Raw genomic sequence first — 16,830 nt, forward strand, 5'->3', positions numbered from 1 at the left:
TTGAAGCATTGGTTTTATGAATTTGATGGAAAATAGACTGTATGTAGCCTTTTCCAGGAAAGGATATTTTTAAAGTGGCTTTGGTAGGTTCCAGATATGGTACTGTACACTATCTGTTCATAAGCAAATCAGAAGGTGGCAGCAGTGCGAGATCATGTAGGTATGACATTAACCTTACAAGGGTAAATTTTAAGTTTGCTTCTGTGCTCCAGAAGTCTTACATAACCTTAAGGCAGCTTCCTGACCTTTCTGTGTTTGTTTTTTCGTCTGAAAAACTAAGGAAGTAATAGTAACTCAAGATAACGTAGGAGCATTCCAAGGGTAAATTCACAGACTAATCACCTGTTATGGTAATGTAAACCTATAAATACTTTATGTAGCTAATAAATTCATTAGGGTTGAAGGAAGTGCTTTGAAGATAACCAGTGCTTTCTAGAAGGAAGAACAAGAATCTCTGCTAAACTGTGGAAGCAGTAACGTTGCCCCACAGTCAGACTATTATGGAATACCAGCTCTAGACGCAGCAGCACAGTCTTGAAAGTCTTCTAATAAATTTACAGGTCAGAAGCTATAGAAATATAGCTGAAATATTTTGCTTTGATTTTCATGTGATGTTTATAGCATATACCAAAAAATGAATGATTGTGTATTGGTACCTCTGCATGGTTCTTAATTTTGGAGAAGTCTTCACCTCTACTTCATCTCTTTGATTCAGACAACAGCGTAAACACTGAGTTACTGGAATGTTCAAAGAGGAATGGAAAATATTTCAGTGGCAATTGCTTGTACTGCAAAGCAGTAGAAACACTTCTGAAAACCAGTCATTCAACAAGTCACTGCAGTTTCCTAATAAACAAGGAATATTACCTAATCTTTGATATTTATGTCTATGGTCCTCTTACATTGTGAACTTCTAACTTTGCAGAAGAACCATGGGTCTTTATATTCACAGCAATCAATGAGCAGTACTTCTTGTAGGACAGGAGTAATTTAGAGGTTGTCCATGGGTGGTGTTGAAGATGCTTGATTCTGATGTGGGTGTGTTCAGGAAGAGGTTTCTTAAGTAATTGGAAGGAGAAAGGGATCTGTCGCTTGTTAAGAGAGTGTTTGGTGTGTGCTCATCTGTGGCTTGAGTGTGATTTTTCTCTTCTCTACAGGATTAATATTTGCGCTTTCAGGAACAAAAAACTGTGCATTAGTTTTGTTGGTCAGCAATATTAAATATAAAGTTACAGGAAGGAACTGTTTCAACAGGATGTGGATCTGAGAAGAGGCTGATGTTGAAAAAAATCACCTTCTGGTATGTCTATGAACATGTTACCCTTGCGCAGTACGAGCATGTGAACCATTAATGGATGCAGGGGTAGAAATGGCGAATACATTTTGGCGTGCCAAAGCATAAAATCTTCTGCTGATGACCATTTGTTAATGTGCATGGGGAAGGTGTGGGAAAAGGTGACTGTCCCTCCCTCTCTCCCCTCTTCTGCTGCAGAGAAGAGGAGGACAATTCTTAATGCCCTTTGAGTGACTTCAGGGATCTGCTCCCACCCCCTTTTCCTTGCAGCATACTCACCCCTAACAAATGAGTGGATGGACTGTCTAGATCTGTTTTAGTCTTGTGAGAGTTCTAGGAGAGAGGTTGTACGTCTCATGCTTTGTATGAGCTCAGTCATGGTGCCATTTTTGTCCTTGAATATCTTAAAAACCTTGTTAAGCTGCTCCTTGGTGATGATCATGTAATTCATGCATAAACACACTGCCAGCCTCTCTGTTATTTTATTAACAATGTGCTGGAGCAAGTTTTTGTGTTCTTTGGTATTCATACAAGTGACCTGTGGTTTGTTGTGCAAGTTGTGGGACTACTAAATGATAGTGCGTGTGTCAGTTGACTTAAATAATCCTTTTACCAAAGGAATACAGTTGGCTACCTTTATAAAATTCAGCAGCTTGGCATTCTAAGTGTGAGTTATTCTTAACTGATATCTGTACACATTGCCTTCAAAGGAATCGAAGTGGTTTGCTCCATTAGAAAGTGTTTTATTAATGTACCTTCACCAGTATTACCCTCAGTGTTTCTCCCCTTCTTTAGCTAGGTGGGTTGCTCATATTTTGCATATAGGAAAACATTAGGCACAGAGGCTGACTTGCTCAAGAGCTTTTAACAAGACTGACAAAGCTGGTTTAGCCCAGGATGTCCGGTCTCTCAGCTTGTACTTCAGCCACTGTGTTCCTGCTGAATCTGTGGTATGAGAAGGGAGAGCAAGGATAGCAGAGATGGCATCATTCAGCTGACTTCCTTCTTGACTTCTGGATAATGTTGGGAATATGTTGGAGGGTTTTAGGGAAATCAGTAAAACCTATTGTTATCCTACTATGTTGTTTTCGCCCTGTAACACTACAGTTGGATTAAAAAATAGGCTGTAGGTCTCTTGCTTTCCCCTGTGTTCCTTATTCCTATTAAGTGGCAGTTCTCTCCATCTGGTGCGGCCTTTCTCGCTGTATTGAATGGCGTGGACCCCTTATCTGGAACACTGTGGGTTAATTCAGTGAATTCCTTGGGCATGCCACCTGCCACTCCTTACTGTTTCATCAAAAGTAGCTGGCTTTGGGTTATTCCTCTTTTCTAAAATCTTAGATGCAGAACTTCATCAGAAATTCGGCTTGCTTTACACATACTTGAAGCTGGTTTTTTTTCCCTCATCTCCCAGATGCACTATTTAATATGCTGAGTCTTTCTGGTTTTGTCTTTTAATTTGCTCTTTCAGCCATGCTCCATCTATGTTCTTGCATAGGATACTGTCAGTGTCAGGGCTGTGGCCAGGTGAGGGGCTTTATATATATATAAATATAAATATATATATATTTATATTTTTATATATATATATCTATCTTGTCCCTGTTTTTTCTTTTGGACTTCACTAGAATTCCAGGAAATCTTTTCTTGGGTGAATTTTGGAGGAGGAGGAGGAGGAAGAATTCTGTCTTGAAAACTATAGGTATCCTTTCCATCAAAAATAGTATTGTTTTCTGGTCTTTATTAAGTTTTTCCCCTGTATTCTGCCATCTTACATATGTTCTTTGCGTTTAATTATTTCTTGTACATATTTTTCTTCCATTCTTGCCCCAGTGTTCCACTCTGACTTTTAAAAAAATTGTTCTGTTATATTATAATCGCTAAATACACCTGTTTCTCCAGGTATTGGGTAGTCATGCCACTATCCAATTGTTCTTTTCGGTCAAATTATTTACTCTATTACTGTTGTCTTCCTCTTTGAATGTTTTCCAAACCGCAGCCCCCTTGAATTTTACACCCATTCTGGTTTCTCATGAGTTCCTCTTTCTGACAGGATTAGCTGTGAACACCCGGAGCTTTCTCTCCTCCTTTGCTCTGCTGCTTGTTGCTGCTGAACAATGATGCTTTTAAAATACCTTAATCCTCCTGTGGACATAAATCACTTGCTAGGGTTCCCAGTTCCCATAATATGTGGTTTTCCAATGTGTGACTATTGCCTCTGTAGTCTTTCTTGCTAAACTGTTTGCCTTGATACAGAATCCATTTTGGGATGAGTTTCTGAAAACAATCGGATTTCTCAAACTAAGCTGGGCTGTTTCTTAATAAAAATCATTCTTATCCTGAAGCAACTGAAAAATGTATTTCTTTTGCCAAATAAGAGGAATTGGAAGCATCTCCTGCCTAAGATCCCTGCTAACTGTGGACTACAACTCCATGATGAGCTAGTAAACTGACCTGTTTATGGAATAAAACAAATGTGAGGGTTCCTTAGCTAATTGTACTTCAACATTAACGTTAAGGGTTTGAGATATTCAAATAAATAATAGGTATTTGAAATATTCTACAAAAGGCAGAATCTTTTCTGTTTTCTTTTGTTGAAAATAATTTTTCTTCCCTATTTCTACAATTCTGTGCTGTTTGTATCTGTAACAAGTACTCCAATTGCAGGTAAGTTGGCTCTGAGCTGGGTTCCAATGGTAACTTGAGAGTTCATTTTATTTACAAATAACTGTGGTTTTGAAGGCAATTGATTAAACTGATGCATTTAGAGTAAACTTTTACTTAAATAAAGTTTAACTAAATTCTCATGGGCCAAAGTATTTTCAGACTTCTGATCTTGATCTTAGATACTTGAAAAATTTTTGAAATTTTCATGTTACGAAGGATTTGATGAAGAAAAATGAAAGAGTGGGAAGAAACTTTTTCTCCCTATAGATGATCTGGCTGTCCAGAGCAAAACAGCACCAGCAATTTATTGACTTGTTTCTACCCCTCCAAGTTCTCTCTAATATGTATGTGTAGCACTCATGCGAAGTAAATGGCTCTGCAATAGAGCCATTACATATGCAAAAAAAAAAAAAAAAAAGAAAAAGATGCTAAGATTGTGTCTGCTCTTCGTAAGTACAGGAAAGTGGAGGAATTTTGATTAGCCCAGTGCAGTAGCTTTTCAAAGTTTAGGAAAAAACAGAGCTTCTGACAGAAAATGGGAGATATAATTTGTAGGTCAGTGAAGACTGTGATTCCTAAGGGAGAAAATACAAGTAGTTTTCATGACCTTACATCTCAAAGCCCATTTGTGGGCACTCTGGAAAGTGCACTCTGCAGTATAAAGGCTGGGAATTTGAGTCAAAAGCATCTGTTGACCTACAGGGTCCTATAGTGCTGTAAGGCATATCTATGAAGACCTCACTGGCAAAAGCTCTTAAAGTTCTTATAAATAAAAAATAACATTAAAACTAAAAAAAAAAAAAAGAAAAAGGACAAGTAGAATGGCTATGAAGTTACGGTAGCGACACCTCATATGTTAACAATACTTCACAAGTTGTGCCTAGTTCTCCACTCATACTATTGTAGAAATGTGATTTCTTCTATGTCAAGATCTTTTTCAAAAATGCATTCATTCATTTTTTCTAAGTTCATATTTGCTGTCATCACTTTCTTTATATCCTAGCATCCCACTTCAGTGGTTCTGATTAACATTTTCTTTATCTCCGCTGTCTTTTTGGAGGTGGGAATCTGGTGTGTAGTAAAATAATCAAAATGCCACAGTTGTGCAGAGTCTTGTGGTATTCTGCTGAGTGCTAATGTATTCTGAAGCTTCTGTCCTTGGTTTCAAGAACTACTTGAGTACTTAATGACCTTTGGAAAATCTGAGTGATTTAGCTGTGGTTCAGAATAATATGTGTGTCTGGCTAGAGAAATGCGGTCATTGTATCTGCTGTCCTCTTGTCATCCTCTCGTGTTCTTCTAGCAAGCATCTGGCCTTACCTTGGGCTCGTCACAGAAACATTAAACAGATCATCAAGATGCCCTTGAAATACTCTGTTCTGTCCTTTAGGAAAGGAGAGCAAAGCCAGGATGATGTCCTTGGGCGTGGTGTGCTTTGCCTAGGTTGGACTCAAACCTTTGAACACTTCACGCTCATTCTGTGTGAAGGCTGTGACTGGATCCATTACCATGTCTCCGTGTAGACGGGTTCAGCGTGTAGGCAGTCTGCCATTACGGAGGGGCGCTGTGCAGGGATTATTGCTGTAGCGGACAGGGGTTGGTTTTGTTGGCCTCCTGGCAGAGGTTGCTGTTACGCGCAGGAGTGGTTCAGCCATGGTGACAGAGCCTTCCTTGTGAAATGAAGTGAAAGGTGCTCGTGTTTCAAAGTGCTCATGATTCTCACGTCCTGTTAGGTGAACTCCTGATAAACAAGAGCAAGCTGTTTGACCTGTGCCCAGAACACTTGAATGACTGAATAGGAGGAGAAGATAAAATCTGTGTGGACCAGTCTGACCTTGCAGGCTAGAGCCCTGAAATCGACCTGTGCTTTCAGCGCATACTGATGGCCATAAATCCCAAGAGAAAACGTTCATTCACAAGAACTTCTTGATTAACTCTGTAAGATTCAGTTTTAACTTCAATTATATTTGTATCCCTTCAGTTATTTGAAAGAGTTAAAAATAGCCCAGCTTCCAGAGGCACTTGCATTTAAGTAAATTAAAAAAAAATCTAGAAGTTGGAACCATGCTCACTTTGTTGTTTGTGTACATCTTTCCTCCCATTTCCAAGAATTGCATCTCATACCCAATTTCTTTTGCAGTTTTGTTCAGTGGAGGGACTGCTGTATGTCAGCCATGCTAAAGGGCAAGTGATGGAGGCAAGTACTAGTTTATATATTCAGTTATCTAATATTGTTTTTGCCGGTTTCTCCTTTTGAACTGTTTTGTTTCCCAGTGCTGCTGTGAAATAATTGCACAAATGAAGGACTATATTGGCATGTTCTGGGATGTAATGTTATAACATCTGCTCAGTATGACTGCATATGGAATTGTGAATTTTGTCCCTGATGTGTTGTATTCTCATATGAATAAGAAATGTATGTTTTTGAACTTCATGCTATAAAGTACTCCATTTCCTCCCTCAAACAGAATTTAAAGGTTGTTATAAGTGGGGAAGAAAACAAGCACAAAACTTGAATCCTAATGCAAATAAATGTGCCAATTAATTCTGCTGATTCCCAGTTCTTCACATTCATGAGTAGTTTTTTCCCCAAAAGTAGATACTGGGACAAATAAGTAGTTTTAAGGATCTTCATACCAGATATGCAATTTGAAAAGCTCTTTTCAGGCTGACAACAGACTCTTCACATGGAAATACGAACAGATGACCACAAAGCTCCCTATAGGAGCCTCTTAAAGATATGAGTCAGTAATTTCAGAAATCAGTCACAGAATGCACAGGGGTAGTAGTGACTTGTTTGTGAGCTAACTGTAGGCTGATTCGTTTCAGGTTAGTTTGTAAATTGACATAGGGCTAATTTAAGCAGGTTAATGGTTTCCAGCAGATAATGCGTGGAACTCTAGTTAGACTGAAGTGGTGTTCTTTAAGATCAGGGGTATTACCAGTGGTAATCTGGATAGGAAGTGTGCAGGAAATGAAAAAGATACTGGTTAGGGAGTATATTGGGCATCTTGGATATGAACTTCAGTTCTTCAGTGAGTCCGGACTAAAAAATGAATACTGAGGGAATTAGCTAAAATGAAAAAGGCAGTTATGGGTCAACTGTCAGGTTTGTATTTTATACACCAAATAACTTTGGGACTCTTGCTTTTTAGTCAGTGAGATTTGTTCATTGAACCATTTGGTCTGTTGGATGGAAAGGAAAATCTAGTTTTGCCTTTTTTTTCCCCCAAAACTTAAATTGAGTGGAGACCCGCAGTTCAACTTTCTGGAAAACCTGTTACATGAGAAAAGAAATATTAAGAAAGAGTGAGCTCAAAAGTCAAAGTGTAATACTAGTCATAAAGGCACTTGAAGTCATTTAAGAAAGTGTTAAGTATGTAAAAATGCAAGGTAGGTTGCACATTTTTTTGATTCTTCCACACAATTTTTGCATGAATGTGGGTAAATATATTTTTCTGGGATGTAGTTTATTACTTTGCATTTAATGTTATTGATTAAACTGGCCAATATATTTAGACTCAATGCTTATAACATGTTCAAAGTACTGAGATAAAATTCTGTATGATTCCAGTGTTTTGCTTTCTGTAAGTACTGAATTTCATCTTGCCTCCAGCTGATAGCAACGACATTTGAAAAAAAGAGAGTGTGAGGCAGCTCTTCTGATATTTTTGGATGCCAATTTGGAAAGGATTTTGGAATATCTGTTTAACCCATTGTGTCAGGTTTCAGATGCACAAAATTGAGTGCTCTAATCGTAACCTCAATGCATTATGTTTCTGCAGCTGTTTTAAGATAAAAATGAATGCTCTCAAATCCAAACATATGTTGCATTTTGAATAAAATGGTTTTTTTAAAAGCACAGGCTGCTTTCTGCCAAGATTGAGGTAGACCTCTGTGATCTGGTTTCTGTATTTATAGAAGCCTAATCAAAGCTTTCTCCTGCAAGAAAACAATGATCAGCTTCCGAGCATGTGATCTCATGGTGCTGATGTGAAACTCTTTCACATACTGTGTCCTTTCTTCCTTCCTCATTCCTTTGCTGTACTTCCCCAATAGTGCGTTGCTATGTAAGTGCTCAGCTGCAATGTCGTATAACCAACTCCTGCCTGAGCCCAGCTGATAGGTAAGGTTGAGATCTCTTGGAGAAAAGCTGCGTGTTTCCTCTCTGCTGGAGACTGAGCTACACATACATGGTGCTGCTCCCGTTCAGATTGGTTGCTTAATCTACCTTTAAAAAGGCATTTCTGTTTTCTGAGAACTATGGACAAGACTATGCCAATTGAAACCATTTCACTTGCCTCTTCTTGCTTGAAGACAGATTTTCACATCTATTTTCCAGTGCCATCAGTGGGTGTTGGCAGTAATAAGCCATTTCTTACTATTTGTAAATGCATAACTGATTTGGAAATGTTCTGTTTTCTTGCATATATGAAATACTGTGAAGTTAGGCATTCTACAGGAAAATCAGATAGGCAGAGCAGACATTACATTTGAAGCACAAAATATCAGATCTTTGTCAAGGAACAAAAGTAATTCTGCCAAAGAGACTAACATGCTCTTCAGAAGTTTAACCTCATGTTCTGTTCAATATTATTATGGGCTTGTTCTTAATAAAAACTGGTTTCTCCTTGCTTCTCCCCCTTTTGAACAGCTTTTTTACCTTTCTTGCTTTCCTCTACCCTTTGTGCTGGGCTTTTTCCCCTAGGCAATGAATGACTTGTCTCATACAAGCTTTGGCTTCTGCGTACAGCCTAGATGCAACTAATACCACATGGAGGGATGCTTGGAAAACTGATACATTTTGTTTTGTTAATGGCATGTTTTGCGCATTGGATTTTTTAACCCACTACTTTCTGCATGGATGTATAATAATGACTCTTTTGTTTAACATTAGATAAGCATGAGATCACCGTGGCACAGCTGCATGTGTAGTCACTCTTGAAGCAATTGCACACCTAATTGGCTGACAATCTTGGCATTTTAAAAACAAACACAAGCCTTTTAAAGACAGGGGACGTATTTATGTATGAGTAGTCCAATAAACCTGTTGGGTGTCATCAATGGAGCCCTCTGGCACTGAACAGTTGTGTGATGACCCTGATCCTGGAGGCAAATCCCAAGATCAAGAAACCAAAAAGCAACATGAATCAGAGCAAAAATTATCCAAAATAACCCATAATGCTTTGGAGAACATTAATGTGATTGGTCAAGGCTTGAAGCACCTTTTCCAGCATCAGCGCAGGAGGTCGTCAGTTTCTCCGCATGATGTTCAGCAAGCTCAGGCTGATCTGGAGCCTGAAATGGATCTGGAAAGCCAAAGCGTCTGTGCTGAAATTGATGGTGTCTCCACCCACCCCACAGCTCTGAACCGGGTGCTTCAGCAGATCAGAGTGCCACCTAAAATGAAGAGAGGGACGAGCCTGCACAGCAGGCGGGGCAAGGCAGACGCCCCGAAAGGAAGCCCGCAGATCAACAGGAGGTCTGCCCAAGATATTCAGTCAGGTCGGCCCAGATCGTCATCTACTACAGATGCTCCCACAAACTTGTCCGTGATGGAGATTGCTTCTTCTGTCTATGTAGGTGGAGAGGAGGCCACAGCAGCAGCAGTAAGTTACTCAGATTTACCTTTGGTCTTTATCATCTCCTTGTATGTTTTCTTAAGCCTTTTGAATCTTGTTTTTTAAAAGGAATTTTCTTTCAGCAAACACTAATGCTACTGTGTTCAAAAGCTTCTTCAATGGTGAAGCAGCTTAAAAGATGCAAGCATTAGTCATTTTCTCACATGGCAGGTGGCTTATTTTATATGTATTTGATCAGTGAAATGAGAGCTACTTTTGAAACACATTTGGTTGGTTGGATGGCACACCACAGTCAAACAAGGAGTGATGGGAAGAGCAGCAGCCAGAGTAGTCCTCCTTAGCAGCTGTTATTTAGTTCCTGCAACAAAACCTTGCATTTATGTAGATGGCTTTTTGCTTCCCCTCTTGTTTTATTGTGTATTTTATAAAAGTGAGGAATTCTGGTTTGAGTGAATGGCACTGTCGATCTTTCAGGCTGTTGAGAAGCTCTGGGAACACTGGCTTGCAGCCTGCTATTGAACTGCAATGCCAGGTTGACTGAATCTGATTTAGATCAGCCTGGCTACTGTGCTGATATGGGATCACTGCTGCCTCTTTTAGTTTGTGTAGCCTGTGTGGAAAAAGCGTTCACCAAAATGACAAGTCTGTTCTGTGACGTGTTCTTGCAAAGCTGTGCATATCGGCTTATTGATGATACCAAGAAGTAGTATTTGTCTTACCATCTGTCTTCTTTCCCAGATCAATTTAGTTGAAGTTGACTCCTTTTTTTGAAACACGAGGTTTCTGATTTAACTTGAGCTATAACCTCTATTTTCCTAAAATTCTTCACAGGCTTGTTCATTGGAGGACAAACCCTTTGATAAAGATAGGAAGCATTGTGAAACTGATTTCTGGTTCGTATGCTCTTAATTAAGGAGGGTCTGACCATGACTCCTGGACCAAGAGAAACAATCCTGCTAGTGTTTGATGCTGTTAAGATAGCACAGTCCTGAAGCTTACGTAGATTTTTTTGTTACAAAAATTTGTTCTCATATACTACAGTTTCTTTGATGTTGGCTAGATGATGATGGATTGGGGCCGAATAAGATCTCCTCAGTCATCCGGAGGTTGCCTCACCTTGCCTCTGCAGCAAGATTGTTCCCTTGTTGTATGTTGTTTTTCTTGCCTTGAAGCCTACTTTGAAATACTCCAAGTGAAAACCTTTTCAGAGTATTCGGTGGTATAGTATGCTTTCAATGTATTTCCCTGATAGTCATCTGGAAATTAACATATCTTGCATTTATAAATGGTAATTACAAAGTATTAGCATAAATTACAATATCATTCTAAGGCAGTGAGTAAAGTTTCCTCTTGGGAGAAGCATTGAAGGAGTCTGCCTGGAGCTGTATCTGAGGTTTTTGTTTCTTGCCAACAGTTGAAAGAATAGAAGTAGTAATAATGTAGTTAGGAAAAGTGTACGCTTTCCTAGGATGGGTTAAATTTGCTATTGAGCCATGCCAATTGAGCCATTAAGAGGCCTCAAGAAGAGGCCTCTTAGTAGCTTCAGGTTTATTTGCTTACTGGCTCTCTTTTCATTGTGAGTGACCTCACAATCTTTGTTTCAGGAGAGTTTTGGGGAAAGTTAATAGTTTTCTGAGTTTGTACCTGAATCCAGCAACTTAAGTTTATGAAGCGAGCTCTGATTTGTTGGCTTAAAACTGTGGTTCCTTTACTTTGTGTATGAGCAGGGAGATTAAACATGCTTAAGCATATTAGGTAAGTAATACGGGAACATGGGAAAAGACCTGGGGTGAGGTGTCCTTTCACCCAGCAATGTCAGCTGGTCTGACAAAATGTTATCACTTTCGCCTAGATCAGTGGTCTCCAAAGTGGGGTGTGCACAAGACAATCCATTGGAGTGTGGGAGGAAAATATTTTTTGTACCATTAATAAGTAAAATAATTTTTTGAAATAATGTTTGTTTTATCTTTTCCTTTTTAATTTCTATTTTGTATATGTTTTATAATGTACATAATGTATTAGTTCAGTAGTACATGTATATAATTTATAAGTAAATATACATGTATTGGCAGTCCATACGCAAAAATTTTTTACTGATAGGGGTATGCAATCAAAGTTTGGAAACCACTGGCCTGGATGAATTGGATCACTTGGCAGGAGTGACTGGAAAAATGAGAACTATTAATCTGATAGTAACTGCATTTTGTTACAACAACTGCTATGTGTGAGAAAAAATTTAGGAGTAAATTTTTGGTCAATATGGCCTTTGATTACTGAGAAGCAGCAACTGTAGCCGTTCTTCCTGTTGAGAAGCATGGCATATTGAGAAGTGTTTTCTGTGAGCGGCAGCTCTTCTGCTACTTAACCAAGTAGTTGTCTCAAGATGGATGTGAGAGCGGTTCTCGTTGCCGTTTGTCATGTCCTCAGCGGGTATGCCCTGTGACTTGAAGAAAAGGGGCTGTTCAGGCTTTCTCCCCTTCATACATAAGAGAGAAGGGAGGAGACTGGAGTCTGAAAGAAGAAAATGAAATGCATATGAGGAAAGGCTTTCTTTGGTGGCTAAACTATCCAGAGATCTCTGTGACCAGTTGTCCCTCTGTAGAGTTTAGTGAATTTCCAACTGCTTTTTAATATTTGCATATTGCACCATTTTTCTGGCAGACAATAAAGATGTATACTAGGGGTCTGAAGTGACATAACCAAGGAAGTGCTGCCTTGCTTTTTCATCACACTTTGGGGAAATACACCTTTGTCTGATGTCTAATTTGGGCATTTCAGTCTAGTGGAGAAGCTTTGTACAGCATTTATAGTGTGCCTGAGCTGACCTCAAATTTAGGTTTTGCCCAAGAGGATTTTCCTTTGTGGTAACGAACTGATGGATGTAGTGGGGAGAAAAGGGGACAGACAGTGAGACTGTTGACCGGCGATCTCTGGATTGCACCTGGAGCATAGCCCTCTGGACTGTGACTATAAGGTAGGCTTTTGGAAGATCAAGGGTCAAGAGTGACTAAGATTCCTGATGGGCCTGGACAGAAATTAATCTTTTAAAAAATCTTTGGAACATGAGAATGGAAAATCTGATATACTTGGTGTTTTTAAATGTAGCTTGCTTACCTACAAACCACTATTGCAAGGAAGTGGCAGCAGCAATCTCCCCTATGCATATGAATAAGAGGGAGGCCATCAGCTGTTCTAGCAATGTTCACGTTTTCCTTTGTAGTGGTACTTGTATCTCTGTGGTATGTGCATGCAGGGTGGGAACCCTTTGTCGCAGGGCTGGGGGAAGCTGTGGAAATGAAGTTCATGCATTTTAGCATAGCTACCCTCTCTTGCATGATCCAGAGCACACATGCTGCTTTGGGATGTAATACCTGACCCTCCTTAACCTGAGCCCTCCAATTCCTCTGTTCTAATTTGGAATTGCTTCCTGATGTGCATTCTGAAAAATATGGGTGCATTCGTAGATAGAATCCAAATAAACATTTGGGGAACGCTGCAACATTTGTTGATATGGCTCTGAGTTTTGTTGTATTTACTTTACCATTCTTGTTCTGTGTATTTCTTAAAATCTCACTTAATTATCTTTTAGATCACCTAAAAAATGAAAAGCCTGATGAAAAATAGCTGCACAGAAATAAAAAAATGTCATCTTCTCTATAGAGTAGAATAAATAAAATCTGGCTTACTGGTTGCTTCATTCTTTAAAGGTATTTCATTCCTGTAACGCGAAGGTGGAAGACTTTCATAAGTTCACTGGAGTCCTGGCTTTGCCTCACTTATCATGTGTGTGCTTTCTTTACTCATAAACCTGTTCCCATTTGTAGCATAGATGGTACTTAACGCTTCCTAGCTAACAAGACCCTACTTGGGCAGAGGGAAGGAGCTGTTCAGCAGCATGCAGCAACTGATTGAGACACAAATAATGCATTTCTTTAATGAGAACAGCAGCGTTGGTGAAAGATTTAAGACTTGATATCATCTATTCAAGTAAAGAGTGGTACTGCTTTTTATCAACCCATTCAGTCACTTCCAGAAATGTAGCTATGAACTGGGATAGCATTTGTGAAGGCCCTTTGAGTTGCAAAATTAGAGTAAGCAGGATTTCAAATTGCTCAGAAAAAGGATTTTTTTATTACAGGTATTTTATTTAAAATAGTTCATGTTAATGAATAAGCCAGAGGACCATATAAAAAAACATATTTAGGTATCAGGGCAACTCTAAAACTTAATCTCTAATACTAATCTTCTTGTAAAGAACATTTTTATTTTCTTAAAGAAGGATTTTGTAGCTATGTGTAAAGTTTACCCATTCTTTTGACTGCTGTTAATTTCAATATTATTCTTGCATGCTTTATTTGGTGAACAAAGACTTAAAATGAGAGCACAGAAATTTGGGTTTTTTAACAGAACCAAGTAAAAAACATAGCTAAAGCAGCTCTCAAGTTTGTTGTTAGTTTAGTCAAGTTTTCTAAAGGAAAATGCGTGTTCCTGCTGTTCCTTTAGCATTATTGTAATTTCAGTGTTCGAGTGTTTATGCTTGGTTATTGGCTTTTGTTAAATATAACTATAACATTCTGCCCAGAGCTATGACAAAACAGGAACTTTCTTGATTGTGCATAGTCTTAAGTGGGCTCAGAAACCATTACTGCCTTCAGACTCATCAGCCTTTTTGAAGTAAGCTAAAGGCAAAAGCCTTAAGTTGTATAAGCTACAGTTTACTTCAGAGATTTGACGTGCTTGAGTGTGCACTCAAGATAAGGCAGTACTGATTCTGGCTGTGCACTTATTTATGCATGTAAAATTACAAGATAAATATGGCCTGTTGTTGAACAGCATTAAATTCAAGATGCAATTAGATGACCCATTGCTTACCTTATTCAGCATTCTGCAGATGTACTTTATGTGATGTAATTTTTTTTCTGTTATGAAAAAGACTATGGGATTAAATAATCTCAAATATAGTCTTTTCCCACCCCAGTCCTGCCTGAAACTTTCTCATATCTTCATGGAAGATTGGTGCGTGCATAAATTGTAAATGTATCTCTAACCAGTTTCAGCTATGATCAAAGTTGATTAGTGTCTGAAGGAACATCTGGTTCCTGCCTAAGGATGGTGATATAAACAGATGCTCTAAATAACCAAGAGGGTAAGGGAAGACAAAAAGTGCTGTGGATTCCAAACAGTGACTTTCTCTGGTGTGTAAAATATCAAAACAAGCAAGAAAGGGAGAAAATTGGTTCATACTCTTACTGGCTGTAATGATCTGACCAAGGGACTTTGAGAAACCATGGTGGCAGCATGGAGCTCTGTCATTCCTATCCCAGGCAGTAAGACTGCGTAGTCAAGCGCAGCATCTCTCATTTCTGTGCTTTGAAAAGTGCTGAAGTAAAAGCCATAATTGTTGGAATCTAGTGGCAATGTGGGGCTTTGCTCAGTTTTGTTTTCCATGGATGTCCATTTCCAGAGTCTCTGCACACTACATATCTTTGAGCTGAAGTAATTCACCGCTATAAAACATTACTCCCTCCTTTCCCGCCACACTTCCTAAATCCTACTTCTTTGTGCTGGGTTCTCTGATAAGAAAATGGAAGCACTTGAATAATTCACCCAAAGTCTGCAGAAAAAGGCAAGCCTTTTGGCTCAAAAGATGCTGAGCAAAACTGACATAGTCAACAAGGTATTCAACATGTTATTTCTAACTAGGGAAAGGGAGATCATCTGCTGAGTACTGATTAGTACAGTATCTTGGCTAATTAGTATCAGGTGACTAGCCATGAAAGCCTGGAAGACATTTGAAAGAATTTGGAATCCAGTTTGCTATAGAGTTATTTGCAGCACCTCTGGGGTTAGCAGTAAAAAAACCCCTGTGCACTCAGTTGATCTGAACCCAGACCTATGGCCTGACTTCCTTGGACCCGCTTCATTGCTATGGACCTCTCTGGTGATCCAGACGCTGGGCTGAACCCAGTTGCCAGCCTTGGACCTGGTATGCTCACCTTCCCTGGGTAGCGAGGGAGTCCACTCACTCACTAGTGAAGTTCTTCATCTGCTGCTGTGTGAAGGGAGCTAAGCAAGCATTACCTGCTGCTGAAGGCCATTTAAAGTACCTTGGCTTGCTTTTCAGTGATTTGGATAAGGAGAGGAAAAGTCTGCCAGTTCAGCTGTCGGGACTGTGATGTCCTGAACTCCCAGAGATGTTTTGGCAAAGGATGTCTGGCCCTCGTCTCAGTCCATGGACAGGGTCACTTGATGCGTTTAGATATTGTGGTGTATTCAGATATTTTTGGACAAAACCTGAGTGCTTCCAGAGAGGGACACTAATTTTTGGATAACAGTAAATCCATTATTTGCCAAGAACTCAAAAAAACTTTTCAAGAAAGTGTTTGGTTCACAAGTGACCATGAATTTGCTTGTCCCTTGGAAATTATTTATGGAGAGGGCACTGTCCACAGCTTGCCCAGATCTCAACTGCTATGGAGAATAAGATCTAAAATTAGGTGGGGATGCTAGTCTCAATCACTGGTAAAGAAATTATGTTGCACCTGCCTGTTATCTGTTAACTACCTTTTGTCCTTTAGCTGGTAGTCTGTAGGAAAGGGGAAAAGAGTTTGGTGGGAGAGTTGGATTCTTTCTTTTTCTAGGAAATTTTGCCAAGTCCAGGTGACATACCCCATTTTCTCTCCCAAGAGCTAGCAGCAGCACTGTCTCACAATGTGGCACAAGAATTGCAAGAGTTATTCAGGAGCTCAGTGCAACTCTACACCTCAAAAAGTGGGGATTTCTATTCCCTCCCAAAAGAGCTAGAAAGACTAAGACTTATAAGATTTCTGCAGTATTGCTGTTTGGAATCTATGTAATTTTGGGAGCTGTAATAGTCACATGCGCTATCCTTGACTTAACTTGCATAGGAAACACAGTAAAAATTGGAAAATACAAATGTTGTGGTTTTTTTCACAAAGAAGGACAGAATGTTGTCTGTTCAGTATTCTATGAAAAGCACCATGTATGTTGCAATGTTAACATAATATCTTGCAGTTATTCCAATCTGAGACATGCTATCTTAGCTATGGCATGTGTCTGTAGATATTAGGTTTAAAGTGTGTTGATTCCACTTGAAGTTACAAATTAATGGTAGACAACTCACAGGTTAAGTGCAGATGATTATACAGCTTTAAATAACATATGACAGCTTTTAATGACTTTACAGTATAAAGATGTAATGCATTTAAAAATCAACTACACGTACATTTTAAATCACTGATGATTACTAGCAGAGCTTCTTGGTTT

At 39.2% G+C, this 16,830-nt stretch overlaps 1 protein-coding gene across 8 annotated transcripts in view; it reads left to right on the plus strand.

Moving 5' to 3' along the window:
* TMCC1 (transmembrane and coiled-coil domain family 1) overlaps positions 1–16,830 on the plus strand; it is a 124,445-nt gene that overhangs the window by 18,008 nt on the left and 89,607 nt on the right. For 4 of the 8 annotated variants that reach the window (XM_072875661.1, XM_072875665.1, XM_072875664.1 and 1 more), the window contains 2 exons: positions 6,102–6,158; positions 8,859–9,570. In XM_072875661.1, coding sequence (XP_072731762.1) covers positions 9,025–9,570 — 546 coding nt within the window. In that variant the 5' untranslated portion in view covers positions 6,102–6,158; positions 8,859–9,024. Of the gene's footprint in view, positions 1–5,694; positions 5,900–6,101; positions 6,159–8,858; positions 9,571–16,830 lie in introns of all 8 variants that reach the window. The other 4 variants (XM_072875666.1, XM_072875668.1, XM_072875662.1 and 1 more) reach the window with 3 other exon arrangements.

This window comes from Ciconia boyciana, chromosome 11 (assembly GCF_034638445.1).
Source record: "Ciconia boyciana chromosome 11, ASM3463844v1, whole genome shotgun sequence".
NCBI classification, from domain to species: Eukaryota; Metazoa; Chordata; class Aves; order Ciconiiformes; family Ciconiidae; genus Ciconia; species Ciconia boyciana.